Genomic DNA, 15,543 nt, shown 5'->3' on the forward strand with positions numbered 1-15,543 from the left:
CTCAAAGCCAATGCTATGCCAACATTAGGAGTTGAGTCCGGAGTGGCTGATGTGACTTTTCCTGTTTTTCTGCATGTTTCAGCCTGCATGAGAGAGTTATGCTCCCATCTCTACTCTCTGTTCTCTGTATGGTGTTGCCAAGCTGACTGTTCTAGAAAATAGTAGATACTGATCTGCTTGACTGTTCCATAACACACAGGGAGTGGTAGGCCACTGTGTGCTGAGGCAGAGTGTAACTTGTGGACGCTGGGTGTCGGGATGCAAGTACAGGGAGTGACTTTAATAATAAATAACACAAGGAACAAAACAAGAAACACGAGTAGCGTACAGACATGAAACAGTGAAACAGAAACAATAACGCCTGGGGAAGGAACCAAGAGGAGTGGCAGATATAGGGGGGTAATCAGGGAGGTGATGGAGCACAGGTGAGTCTGATGAGGCGTTGGTGCACCTAACAATGGTGACAGGTGTACGTAATGATGAGCAGACTGGCGACCTCGAACGCCGGAGGGGCAGTATACGTGACACAGAGGATAAGACCATACTGTAACAATGAGATAGAGGTGGTGGACAGAGGATAAGACCATACTGTAACAATGAGATAGAGGTGGTGGACAGAGACTAAGACCATACTGTAACAATGAGATAGAGGTGGTGGACAGAGGATAAGACCATACTGTAACAATGAGATAGAGGTGGTGGACAGAGGATAAGACCATACTGTAACAATGAGATAGAGGTGGTGGATAGAGACTAAGACCATACTGTAACAATGAGATAGAGGTGGTGGACAGAGGATAAGACCATACTGTAACAATGAGATAGAGGTGGTGGATAGAGACTAAGACCATACTGTAACAATGAGATAGAGGTGGTGGATAGAGACTAAGACCATACTGTAACAATGAGATAGAGGTGGTGGACAGTGACTAAGACCATACTGTAACAATGAGATAGAGGTGGTGGACAGAGACTAAGACCATAGTATACCAATGAAATAGAGGTGGTGGACAGAGACTAAGACCATACTGTAACAATGAGATAGAGGTGGTGGACAGTGACTAAGACCATACTGTAACAATGAGATAGAGGTGGTGGACAGAGACTAAGACCATACTGTAACAATGAGATAGAGGTGGTGGACAGAGACTAAGACCATACTGTAACAATGAGATAGAGGTGGTGGACAGTGACTAAGACCATACTGTAACAATGAGATAGAGGTGGTGGACAGAGACTAAGACCATACTGTAACAATGAGATAGAGGTGGTGGACAGAGACTAAGACCATACTGTAACAATGAGATAGAGGTGGTGGACAGTGACTAAGACCATACTGTAACAATGAGATAGATGTGGTGGACAGAGACTAAGACCATACTGTAACAATGAGATAGAGGTGGTGGACAGAGACTAAGACCATACTGTAACAATGAGATAGAGGTGGTGGACAGAGACTAAGACCATACTGTAACAATGAGATAGATGTGGTGGACAATGACTAAGACCATACTGTAACAATGAGATAGAGGTGGTGGACAGAGACTAAGACCATACTGTAACAATGAGATAGAGGTGGTGGACAGAGGATAAGACCATACTGTAACAATGAGATAGAGGTGGTGGACAGTGACTAAGACCATACTGTAACAATGAGATAGAGGTGGTGGACAGAGACTAAGACCATACTGTAACAATGAGATAGAGGTGGTGGACAGAGACTAAGACCGTACTGTAACAATGAGATAGAGGTGGTGGACAGAGACTAAGACCATACTATAACAATGAGATAGAGGTGGTGGACAGAGACTAAGACCATACTGTAACAATGAGATAGAGGTGGTGGACAGAGACTAAGACCATACTGTAACAATGAGATAGAGGTGGTGGACAGAGACTAAGACCATACTGTAACAATGAGATAGAGGTGGTGGACAGAGACTAAGACCATACTGTAACAATGAGATAGAGGTGGTGGACAGAGACTAAGACCATACTGTAACAATGAGATAGAGGTGGTGGACAGAGACTAAGACCATACTGTAACAATGAGATAGAGGTGGTGGACAGAGGATAAGACCATACTGTAACAATGAGATAGAGGTGGTGGACAGTGACTAAGACCATACTGTAACAATGAGATAGAGGTGGTGGACAGAGACTAAGACCATACTGTAACAATGAGATAGAGGTGGTGGACAGAGACTAAGACCATACTGTAACAATGAGATAGAGGTGGTGGACAGAGACTAAGACCATACTATAACAATGAGATAGAGGTGGTGGACAGAGACTAAGACCATACTGTAACAATGAGATAGAGGTGGTGGACAGAGACTAAGACCATACTATAACAATGAGATAGAGGTGGTGGACAGAGACTAAGACCATACTGTAACAATGAGATAGAGGTGGTGGACAGAGACTAAGACCATACTATAACAATGAGATAGAGGTGGTGGACAGAGACTAAGACCATACTGTAACAATGAGATAGAGGTGGTGGACAGAGGATAAGACCATACTGTAACAATGAGATAGATGTGGTGGACAGAGGATAAGACCATACTGTAACAATGAGATAGAGGTGGTGGACAGAGACTAAGACCATACTGTAACAATGAGATAGAGGTGGTGGACAGAGACTAAGACCATACTGTAACAATGAGATAGAGGTGGTGGACAGAGACTAAGACCATACTGTAACAATGAGATAGAGGTGGTGGACAGAGACTAAGACCATACTGTAACAATGAGATAGAGGTGGTGGACAGAGACTAAGACCATACTGTAACAATGAGATAGAGGTGGTGGACAGAGGATAAGGCCATACTGTAACAATGAGATAGAGCTGGTGGACAGAGACTAAGACCATACTGTAACAATGAGATAGAGGTGGTGGACAGAGACTAAGACCATACTGTAACAATGAGATAGAGGTGGTGGACAGAGGATAAGGCCATACTGTAACAATGAGATAGAGCTGGTGGACAGAGACTAAGACCATACTGTAACAATGAGTTAGAGGTGGTGGACAGAGGATAAGACCATACTGTAACAATGAGATAGAGGTGGTGGACAGAGACTAAGACCATACTGTAACAATGAGATAGAGGTGGTGGACAGAGGATAAGACCATACTGTAACAATGAGATAGAGGTGGTGGACAGAGACTAAGACCATACTGTAACAATGAGATAGAGGTGGTGGACAGAGACTAAGACCATACTGTAACAGTGAGATAGAGGTGGTGGACAGAGGATAAGACCATACTGTAACAATGAGATAGAGGTGGTGGACAGAGACTAAGACCATACTGTAACAATGAGATAGAGGTGGTGGACAGAGAATAAGACCATACTGTAACAATGAGATAGAGGTGGTGGACAGAGACTAAGACCATACTGTAACAATGAGATAGAGGTGGTGGACAGAGACTAAGACCATACTGTAACAGTGAGATAGAGGTGGTGGACAGAGGATAAGACCATACTGTAACAATGAGATAGAGGTGGTGGACAGAGACTAAGACCATACTGTAACAATGAGATAGAGGTGGTGGACAGAGACTAAGACCATACTGTAACAATGAGATAGAGGTGGTGGACAGAGACTAAGGTCATACTGTAACAATGAGATAGAGGTGGTGGACAGAGAATAAGACCACACTGTAACAATGAGATAGAGGTGGTGGACAGAGACTAAGACCATACTGTAACAATGAGATAGAGGTGGTGGACAGAGACTAAGACCATACTGTAACAATGAGATAGAGGTGGTGGACAGAGACTAAGACCATACTGTAACAATGAGATAGAGGTGGTGGACAGAGGATAAGACCATACTGTAACAATGAGATAGAGGTGGTGGACAGAGGATAAGACCATACTGTAACAATGAGATAGAGGTGGTGGACAGAGACTAAGACCATACTGTAACAATGAGTTAGAGGTGGTGGACAGAGGATAAGACCATACTGTAACAATGAGATAGAGGTGGTGGACAGAGACTAAGACCATACTGTAACAATGAGATAGAGGTGGTGGACAGAGGATAAGACCATACTGTAACAATGAGATAGAGGTGGTGGACAGAGACTAAGACCATACTGTAACAATGAGATAGAGGTGGTGGACAGAGACTAAGACCATACTGTAACAGTGAGATAGAGGTGGTGGACAGAGGATAAGACCATACTGTAACAATGAGATAGAGGTGGTGGACAGAGACTAAGACCATACTGTAACAATGAGATAGAGGTGGTGGACAGAGACTAAGACCATACTGTAACAATGAGATAGAGGTGGTGGACAGAGACTAAGACCATACTGTAACAATGAGATAGAGGTGGTGGACAGAGACTAAGACCATACTGTAACAGTGAGATAGAGGTGGTGGACAGAGACTAAGACCATACTGTAACAATGAGATAGAGGTGGTGGACAGAGAATAAGACCACACTGTAACAATGAGATAGAGGTGGTGGACAGAGACTATGACCATACTGTAACAATGAGATAGAGGTGGTGGACAGAGACTAAGACCATACTGTAACAATGAGATAGAGGTGGTGGACAGAGACTAAGACCATACTGTAACAATGAGATAGAGGTGGTGGACAGAGGATAAGACCATACTGTAACAATGAGATAGAGGTGGTGGACAGAGGATAAGACAATACTGTAACAATGAGATAGAGGTGGTGGACAGAGACTAAGACCATACTGTAACAATGAGATAGAGGTGGTGGACAGAGGATAAGACCATACTGTAACAATGAGATAGAGGTGGTGGACAGAGACTAAGACCATACTGTAACAATGAGATAGATGTGGTGGACAGAGGATAAGACCATACTGTAACAATGAGATAGAGGTGGTGGACAGAGACTAAGACCATACTGTAACAATGAGATAGAGGTGGTGGACAGAGGATAAGACCATACTGTAACAATGAGATAGAGGTGGTGGACAGAGACTAAGACCATACTGTAACAATGAGATAGAGGTGGTGGACAAAGGATAAGACCATACTGTAACAATGAGATACTGGTGGTGGACAGAGACTAAGACCATACTGTAACAATGAGATATAGGTGGTGGACAGAGGATAAGACCATACTGTAACAATGAGATAGAGGTGGTGGACAGAGGATAAGACCATACTGTAACAATGATATAGAGGTGGTGGACAGAGGCTAAGACCATACTGTAACAATGAGATAGAGGTGGTGGACAGAGGATAATACCATACTGTAACAATGAGATAGAGGTGGTGGACAGAGACTAAGACCATACTGTAACAATGAGATAGAGGTGGTGGACAGAGGATGAGACCATACTGTAACAATGAGATAGAGGTGGTGGACAGAGGATAAGACCATACTGTAACAATGAGATAGAGGTGGTGGACAGAGGATAAGACCATACTGTAACAATGAGTTCGAGGTGGTGGACAGAGGATAAGACCATACTGTAACAATGAGATAGAGGTGGTGGACAGAGGATAAGACCATACTGTAACAATGAGATAGAGGTGGTGGACAGAGACTAAGACCATACTGTAACAATGAGATAGAGGTGGTGGACAGAGGATAACACCATACTGTAACAATGAGATAGAGGTGGTGGACAGAGACTAAGACCATACTGTAACAATGAGATAGAGGTGGTGGACAGAGGATAAGACCATACTGTAACAATGAGATAGAGGTGGTGGACAGAGGATAACACCATACTGTAACAATGAGATAGAGGTGGTGGACAGAGGATAACACCATACTGTAACATTGAGATAGAGGTGGTGGACAGAGGATAACTCCATACTGTAACAATGAGGTAGAGGTGGTGGACAGAGGATAACACCATGCTGTAACAATGAGATAGAGGTGGTGGACAGAGGATAAGACCATACTGTAACAATGAGATAGAGGTGGTGGACAGAGGATAACACCATACTGTAACAATGAGGTAGAGGTGGTGGACAGAGGATAACACCATGCTGTAACAATGAGATAGAGGTGGTGGACAGAGGATAAGACCATACAGTAACAATGAGATAGAGGTGGTGGACAGAGGATAAGACCATACTGTAACAATGAGATAGAGGTGGTGGACAGAGGATAAGACCATACTGTAACAATGAGATAGAGGTGGTGGACAGAGGATAAGACCATACTGTAACAATGAGATAGAGGTGGTGGACAGCAGGGCAGAATATGTGACACAGAGGATAAGACCATACAGTAACAATGAGATAGAGGTGGTGGACAGAGGATAAGACCATACTGTAACAATGAGATAGAGGTGGTGGACAGAGGATAAGACCATACTGTAACAATGAGATAGAGGTGGTGGACAGAGGGGCAGAATACGTGACACAGAGGATAAGACCATACTGTAACAATGAGATAGAGGTGGTGGACAGAGGGGCAGAATACATTTACATTTACGTCATTTAGCAAACGCTCTTATCCAGAGCGACTTACAAATTGGTGCATTCACCTTATGACATCCAGTGGAACAGCCACTTTACAATAGTGCATCTAAATCTTTTAAGGGGGGGGGGGGGTGAGAAGCATTACTTTATCCTATCCTAGGTATTCCTTAAAGAGGTGTGGTTTCAGGTGTCTCCGGAAGGTGGTGATTGACTCCGCTGTCCTGGCGTCGTGAGGGGAATACGTGACACAGAGGATAAGAGCATACTGTAACAATGAGATAGAGGTGATGGACAGTGACTAAGACCATACTGTAACAATGAGATAGAGGTGGTGGACAGAGACTAAGACCATACTGTAACAATGAGATAGAGGTGGTGGACAGAGGCTAAGACCATACTGTAACAATGAGATAGAGGTGGTGGACAGAGGATAAGACCATACAGTACCAATGAGATAGAGGTGGTGGACAGAGACTAAGACCATAGTATACCAATGAAATAGAGGTGGTGGACAGTGACTAAGACCATACTGTACCAATGAGATAGAGGTGGTGTACAGTGACTAAGACCATACAGTACCAATGAGATAGAGGTGGTGGACAGAGGATAAGACCATACAGTACCAATGAGATAGAGGTGGTGGACAGTGACTAAGACCATACTGTAACAATGAGATAGAGGTGGTGGACAGAGACTAAGACCATACTGTACCAATGAGATAGAGGTGGTGGACAGAGTATAAGACCATACAGTACCAATGAGATAGAGGTGGTGGACAGAGGATAAGACCATACTGTAACAATGAGATAGAGGTGGTGGACAGTGACTAAGACCATACAGTACCAATGAGATAGAGGTGGTGGACAGAGGATAAGACCATACAGTACCAATTAGATAGAGGTGGTGGACAGTGACTAAGACCATACTGTAACAATGAGATAGAGGTGGTGGACAGAGGATAAGACCATACTGTAACAATGAGATAGAGGTGGTGGACAGAGACTAAGACCATACTGTAACAATGAGATAGAGGTGGTGGACAAAGGATAAGACCATACTGTAACAATGAGATACTGGTGGTGGACAGAGACTAAGACCATACTGTAACAATGAGATATAGGTGGTGGACAGAGGATAAGACCATACTGTAACAATGAGATAGAGGTGGTGGACAGAGGATAAGACCATACTGTAACAATGATATAGAGGTGGTGGACAGAGGCTAAGACCATACTGTAACAATGAGATAGAGGTGGTGGACAGAGGATAATACCATACTGTAACAATGAGATAGAGGTGGTGGACAGAGACTAAGACCATACTGTAACAATGAGATAGAGGTGGTGGACAGAGGATGAGACCATACTGTAACAATGAGATAGAGGTGGTGGACAGAGGATAAGACCATACTGTAACAATGAGATAGAGGTGGTGGACAGAGGATAAGACCATACTGTAACAATGAGTTCGAGGTGGTGGACAGAGGATAAGACCATACTGTAACAATGAGATAGAGGTGGTGGACAGAGGATAAGACCATACTGTAACAATGAGATAGAGGTGGTGGACAGAGACTAAGACCATACTGTAACAATGAGATAGAGGTGGTGGACAGAGGATAACACCATACTGTAACAATGAGATAGAGGTGGTGGACAGAGACTAAGACCATACTGTAACAATGAGATAGAGGTGGTGGACAGAGGATAAGACCATACTGTAACAATGAGATAGAGGTGGTGGACAGAGGATAACACCATACTGTAACAATGAGATAGAGGTGGTGGACAGAGGATAACACCATACTGTAACATTGAGATAGAGGTGGTGGACAGAGGATAACTCCATACTGTAACAATGAGGTAGAGGTGGTGGACAGAGGATAACACCATGCTGTAACAATGAGATAGAGGTGGTGGACAGAGGATAAGACCATACTGTAACAATGAGATAGAGGTGGTGGACAGAGGATAACACCATACTGTAACAATGAGATAGAGGTGGTGGACAGCAGGGCAGAATATGTGACACAGAGGATAAGACCATACAGTAACAATGAGATAGAGGTGGTGGACAGAGGATAAGACCATACTGTAACAATGAGATAGAGGTGGTGGACAGAGGATAAGACCATACTGTAACAATGAGATAGAGGTGGTGGACAGAGGGGCAGAATACGTGACACAGAGGATAAGACCATACTGTAACAATGAGATAGAGGTGGTGGACAGAGGGGCAGAATACATTTACATTTACGTCATTTAGCAAACGCTCTTATCCAGAGCGACTTACAAATTGGTGCATTCACCTTATGACATCCAGTGGAACAGCCACTTTACAATAGTGCATCTAAATCTTTTAAGGGGGGGGGGGTGAGAAGCATTACTTTATCCTATCCTAGGTATTCCTTAAAGAGGTGTGGTTTCAGGTGTCTCCGGAAGGTGGTGATTGACTCCGCTGTCCTGGCGTCGTGAGGGGAATACGTGACACAGAGGATAAGAGCATACTGTAACAATGAGATAGAGGTGGTGGACAGTGACTAAGACCATACTGTAACAATGAGATAGAGGTGGTGGACAGAGACTAAGACCATACTGTAACAATGAGATAGAGGTGGTGGACAGAGGCTAAGACCATACTGTAACAATGAGATAGAGGTGGTGGACAGAGGATAAGACCATACAGTACCAATGAGATAGAGGTGGTGGACAGAGACTAAGACCATAGTATACCAATGAAATAGAGGTGGTGGACAGTGACTAAGACCATACTGTACCAATGAGATAGAGGTGGTGTACAGTGACTAAGACCATACAGTACCAATGAGATAGAGGTGGTGGACAGAGGATAAGACCATACAGTACCAATGAGATAGAGGTGGTGGACAGTGACTAAGACCATACTGTAACAATGAGATAGAGGTGGTGGACAGAGGATAAGACCATACAGTACCAATGAGATAGAGGTGGTGGACAGAGGATAAGACCATACAGTACCAATTAGATAGAGGTGGTGGACAGTGACTAAGACCATACAGTACCAATGAGATAGAGGTGGTGGACAGTGACTAAGACCATACTGTAACAATGAGATAGAGGTGGTGGACAGAGGATAAGACCATACTGTACCAATGAGATAGAGGTGGTGGACAGAGACTAAGACCATACTGTACCAATGAGATAGAGGTGGTGGACAGTGACTAAGACCATACTGTACCAATGAGATAGAGGTGGTGGACAGTGACTAAGACCATACAGTACCAATGAGATAGAGGTGGTGGACAGAGGGTAAGACCATACTGTAACAATGAGATAGAGGTGGTGGACAGAGACTAAGACCATACTGTACCAATGAGATAGAGGTGGTGGACAGAGTGATGAGCCATGAAGGAAACAACAGTAGTGAATGTCTAACTGATCTAAATGTGTTATCTCTCTGGGGAGTATTAAGATGTAACTGACAAAAATGTATTTCAAAAATGTATTTCATTCAAGAAACATCATCCCATCTTTTTCATCCATAGATCTATTCTTCCAAACATTGTAGTGTGAACTCTTGTCACCCTCTCTACATCTGTTCAGCATCTTTGGAATATATTCAGAATCATTAGCATATATTCAGCATAATTTCTATATATTTAGCACCATTGGTATATATTCAGCATCATTGGTATATATTCAGCATCATTGGTATGTATTCAGCATCATTGGTAAATATTCAGGATCATTGTTATAGATTCAGCATCATTGGTATAGATTCAGCATCATTCTATATCTCATTGTGTGAATGAGATCAGTGAGTTCTCGGTGTGTTAATTAGATCAGTGAGTTCTCGGTGTGTTAATTAGATCAGTGAGTTCTCGGTGTGTTAATTAGATCAGTGAGTTCTCAGTGTGTTAATTAGATCAGTGAGTTCTCGGTGTGTTAATTAGATCAGTGAGTTCTCGGTGTGTTAATTAGATCAGTGAGTTCTCGGTGTGTTAATTAGATCAGTGAGTTCTCGGTGTGTTAATTAGATCAGTGAGTTCTCGGTGTGTTAATTAGATCAGTGAGTTCTCAGTGTGTTAATGCGATATGAAAACATTATATGTGATCCATGTCTATTTTATCATGTTAAATTCAAAGATGAGGACTCAAAGACATCATGCCTAAACTCTAACCCCCTCCCTCCCTCTCACACAAACACACCTCCACTATAGGCTACAAACACTCACAATTAGGCAGGCGTTCTGATCTCTATAAATTCTCTGTCTTTATAAAATCTTGCCCACAGTTCGTGCGCAGTAGATTCAGCATCATTGGTATATATTCAGCAGTACGCTACTTCCCCATCCTTTTCTGTTAGCGTCTCTCCTCTGTTCGGTAAGTAACCGTTCTTCACCTATTCTACTATTACTATTGGTGTCTTTGGTTTAACAGAGGAGGTTATCTAGTGTAATAAACAGGTCTCACACAACTGTAACAACTGTTTCCAAGTGTGACTAGCTACTGATCTGTCTCGTCCGGCAAACTTGTAGGCTATAATGTTCATTAGTCTTCGCTTGCTTTGATTAAAAAATCAGTTCTTCTATGGTTTGTTATGCAGGATGACGGGCCATTCTATTACTGATGAAAACATAATGTAGTCTATCTATACCTAAACCTTTTCATGTTTCATTTGTAGGCTATTATGTTTTTGTTTTAGAACTCTGTTCGACCTACAAACGTTGTTCTCAGCCGGTTCATGTCATTTTATAGTCATTACTCACCAATTATCATCAGCCTGATTTCTTTACACTGAACTGTTGCAAAACCCTTTCCTCTCCTGTCACACCCCTTTCCATCCCCAACTCCCCAAACTTTCACACTTATGATGATGGGTCACATGGTCAAGCTATGACTGAGGTTATTTAACCTCTATTTAACTAGGCAAGTCAGTTAAGAACAAATTCTTATATACAATGACGGCCTACCACAGGCCAAACTTGGTTAAAGGACAGTCTACACAGCTAGAGATGTTGGATGTTCCCAAAGAAAGTGGGAGGCACCAAAAGAAAGAGGAGGAGTCAGAGGTAGAGGGAATGTGTAAAGGAGTGGAAGATGACAGCTTCAATGTCACTAAGTAACAGACTGTGCTTACAGAGACAAAGAAAGCCAACTCCCATCCTCCCTGAATGTGCATTGTTAATTAGTTTGCTTCAAAGGGATAGTTTGCTATTAGTCAGCATGTTAGTGCCATCTATCAGGTATGAAGGGAAGACACAGATGCAGATCATGTCGAATAAACAATAGTTTGATGTTGCAAACAGGGGCAGGCAATAAACAGGGCAGGCAGGGGTCAGTAGACCAGAGCTGGGCAACGGTACCGGACACCAGGCAGGCTCAGAGCAGGCAGGGGTCAGTAAACCAGAGCTGGGCAATGGTACCAGACGCCAGGCAGGCTCAGGGCAGGCAGGGGTCAGTAAACCAGAGCTGGGCAACGGTACCGGACACCAGGCAGGCTCAGGGTCAGGGTAGGCAGGGGTCAGTAAACCAGAGCTGGGGCAATGGTACCAGACGCCAGGCAGGCTCAGGGTCAGGGTAGGCAGGGGTCAGTAAACCAGAGCTGGGGCAATGGTACCGGACGCCAGGCAGGCTCAGGGTCAGGGCAGGCAGGGGTCAGTAAACCAGAGCTGGGCAACGGTACCAGACGCCAGGCAGGCTCAGGGTCAGGGTAGGCAGAGGTTAGTAAACCAGAGCTGGGCAACGGTACCGGACACCAGGCAGGCTCAGGGCAGGCAGGGGTCAGTAAACCAGAGCTGGGCAACGGTACCGGACACCAGGCAGGCTCAGGGCAGGCAGGGGTGAGTAAACCAGAGCTGGGCAATGGTACCGGACACCAGGCAGGCTCAGGGCAGGCAGGGGTCAGTAAACCAGAGCTGGGCAACGGTACCGGACGCCAGGCAGGCTCAGGGTCAGGGTAGGCAGGGGTCAGTAAACCAGAGCTGGGCAACGGTACCAGACGCCAGGCAGGCTCAGGGTCAGGGTAGGCAGGGGTCAGTAAACCAGAGCTGGGCAACGGTACCGGACACCAGGCAGGCTCAGGCCAGGCAGGGGTCAGTAAACCAGAGCTGGGCAACGGTACCGGACACCAGGCAGGCTCAGGGCAGGCAGGGGTCAGTAAACCAGAGCTGGGCAACGGTACCGGACACCAGGCAGGCTCAGGGCAGGCAGGGGTCAGTAAACCAGAGCTGGGCAACGGTACCGGACGCCAGGCAGGCTCAGGGTCAGGGTAGGCAGGGGTCAGTAAACCAGAGCTGGGGAAATGGTACCGGACGCCAGGCAGGCTCAGGGTCAGGGCAGGCAGGGGTCAGTAAACCAGAGCTGGGCAACGGTACCAGACGCCAGGCTGGCTCAGGGTCAGGGTCAGGGCAGGCGTCAGTAAACCAGAGCTGGGCAACAGTACCAGACGCCAGGCAGGCTCAGGGTCAGGGCAGGCAGGGGTCAGTAAACCAGAGCTGGGCAACGGTACCAGACGCCAGGCAGGCTCAGGGTCAGGGCAGGCAGGGGTCAGTAAACCAGAGCTGGGCAACGGTACCAGACGCCAGGCAGGCTCAGGCTCAGGGTCAGGGTAGGCAGGGGTCAGTAAACCAGAGCTGGGCAACGGTACCGGACGCCAGGCAGGCTCAGGGCAGGCAGGGGTCAGTAAACCAGAGCTGGGCAACGGTACCGGACGCCAGGCAGGCTCAGGACAGGCAGGGGTCAGTAAACCAGAGCTGGGCAACGGTACCGGACGCCAGGCAGGCTCAGGGCAGGCAGGCAGGGGTCAGTAAACCAGAGCTGGGGCAACGTACCGGACCCCAGGCAGGCTCAGGGCAGGCAGGCAGGCAGGGGTCAGTAAACCAGAGCTGGGCAACGGTACCGGACGCCAGGCTCAGGGTCAGGGCAGGCAGGCAGGGGTCAGTAAACCAGAGCTGAGCAACGGTACCGGACGCCAGGCAGGCTCAGGGCAGGCAGGGGTCAGTAAACCAGAGCTGGGCAACGGTACTGGACGCCAGGCAGGCTCAGGCTCAGGGCAGGCAGGGGTCAGTAAACCAGAGCTGGTCAACGGTACTGGACGCCAGGCAGGCTCAGGGCAGGCAGGGGACAGTAAACCAGAGCTGGGGCAACGGTACCGGACGCCAGGTAGGCTCAGGGTCACGGTAGGCAGGTGTCAGAAAACCAGAGCTGGGGCAACGGTACCGGATGCCAGAAAGGCTCAGGGTCAGGGCAGGCAGGGGTCAGTAAACCAGAGCTGGGGCAATAGTACCGGATGCCAGGCAGGCTCAGGGTCAGGGTAGGCAGGGGTCAGTAAACCAGAGCTGGGGCAACGGTATTGGATGCCAGGCAGGCTCAGGGTCAGGGCAGGCAGGCAGGGGTCAGTAAACCAGAGCTGGGGCAACGGTACCGGACGCCAGGTAGGCTCAGGGTCAGGGTAGGCAGGCAGGGGTCAGTAAACCAGAGCTGGGGCAACGGTACCGGTCGCCAGGCAGGCTCTGGGTCAGGGCAGGCAGGGGTCAGTAAACCAGAGCTGGGGCAACGGTACCGGACGCCAGGTAGGCTCAGGGTCAGGGTAGGCAGGCAGGGGTCAGTAAACCAGAGCTGGGGCAACGGTACCGGACGCCAGGCAGGCTCTGGGTCAGGGCAGGCAGGGGTCAGTAAACCAGAGCTTGGGCAATGGTACCGGAAGCCAGGTAGGCTCGGGGTCAGGGTAGGCAGGCAGGGGTCAGTAAACCAGAGCTGGGGCAACGGTACCGGACGCCAGGACGGATCAGGGTCAGGGTAGGCTGGGGTTAGATAACCAGAGCTGGGGCAACGGTACCGGACGGCAGGCAGTCTCAGGGTCTTACTCACATCGGCTGCGGAGAGTGATGACACAGTCTTCCAGAACAGCTGGTGTTCTCCTGCATGTTTAAGGGTTATTTGCCTCGAAGTGAGCATAGAAGTAGTTTAGCTCATCTGGTAGGCTCGTGTCACTGTGCTTCCCTTTGTAGTCTGTAATGGTTTATAAGCCCTGCCACATCCGGCGAGTGTCAGAGCCGGTGTAGTACGACTCGATCTTAGACTTAATCTTAATCTGCCATTGTAATTTACACCCCCCTCATCCCTCTCTCCCCTCCCATCTCCCCCTTCCTCGCTCCCCTCCTCAGTGTATCCTTCTCTCTGCAGCCATGCTGTCTCAGTTGGAGAGATCCATGCAGTCCCTGATCACGGTGTTCCATCGCTATGCCGACAAGGACGGTGACTGTAACACACTGAGCAAGAAGGATCTGAATGAACTCATGCAGTCAGAACTGGCCAGCTTCCTGAAGGTACCATAGATACCCCTCTCTCTCTCTCTCTCTCTCTCTCTCTCTCTCTCTCTCTCTCTCTCTCTCTCTCTCTCTCTCTCTCTCTCTCTCTCTCTCTCTCTCTTCTATCCCTCTGTTTTTATCTCACTGTCCAGCAACACTTTCTCTGTCTTTCTCATCTCACGCCCTTTCCCTCTCGTTCTGATTTCTCTCTCTCACTTTATTAGAATAAAGAGAATCCAAAGTCAATCTAACCCCCCTCTCCCCTCCTCCCATCTCTCTCTCTTCATCTCCTTCATCTCTCCTTCCCTCTCAGTCCCAGAAGGACCCAGCCGCCATAGACAAGATCATGAAGGATCTGGACCAGAATGGTGATGGGAAGGTAAACTTTGAGGAGTTTGTCTCCCTGGTGGTGGGCCTCTCCATCGCCTGTGAACAGATCTACCAGCTCCACACCATGAAGGCTTCTGCCAAGAAGTGAAGGAGGACAGGACAAGGAGAAAGAGGAAGAGAAGCAGAGATGGATGCTTTTCTATATGTCATTTTGCTTTTCTATATGTCAAATAAGTCACTTTATAAGAAGTCTTACTGTTGTGAATAAACACTGGCTTTCCCGCTCTCTCTGTTTGTCACATTTGTCTGATGTGTCTGTCTGTTGTATTGGGCCTGTAATTTGTCCCGTAAGTGTAAGAAAGAATAGACACAACTACTTAGTAAACCTTAGTGCAAAGCCATTCTAGATCCTATGCTAAAACTACCCATCAACTTTGTTTCAATTTGTCAACCTATTGTGATGTGGAATCGAAGTGGAAAGTACG

General features: G+C 46.7%; 1 protein-coding gene across 2 annotated transcripts; it reads left to right on the top strand.

Annotated features, from left to right (window-relative positions):
- Nucleotides 1-278: 278 nt before the first annotated feature.
- On the top strand, nt 279-15,343 carry LOC124006248 (protein S100-A1-like). Of its 2 annotated transcripts, none has more exons than XM_046316137.1 (3): nt 279-425; nt 14,585-14,746; nt 15,042-15,343. In XM_046316137.1, exons 2-3 carry the CDS (start codon nt 14,606-14,608, stop codon nt 15,204-15,206), a joined length of 306 nt encoding a protein of 101 aa, XP_046172093.1. In that variant the 5' UTR covers nt 279-425; nt 14,585-14,605; the 3' UTR covers nt 15,207-15,343. The 2 variants fall into 2 exon arrangements, with proteins under 2 accessions (XP_046172093.1, XP_046172092.1); XM_046316136.1 differs by lacking the exon at nt 279-425 and adding an exon at nt 10,738-10,799.
- Nucleotides 15,344-15,543: the final 200 nt, after the last annotated feature.

This window comes from Oncorhynchus gorbuscha, linkage group LG19 (genome assembly GCF_021184085.1).
Source record: "Oncorhynchus gorbuscha isolate QuinsamMale2020 ecotype Even-year linkage group LG19, OgorEven_v1.0, whole genome shotgun sequence".
Taxonomy (NCBI): domain Eukaryota; kingdom Metazoa; phylum Chordata; class Actinopteri; order Salmoniformes; family Salmonidae; genus Oncorhynchus; species Oncorhynchus gorbuscha.

Bases quoted from the DNA above. Each gene is read 5' to 3' on its own strand.
- LOC124006248 (XM_046316137.1), top strand. From the start codon at position 14,606: ATGCTGTCTCAGTTGGAGAGATCCATGCAGTCCCTGATCACGGTGTTC. The intron at 14,747-15,041 runs GTACCATAGATA...CTTCCCTCTCAG, and splicing joins AACTGGCCAGCTTCCTGAAG to TCCCAGAAGGACCCAGCCGC.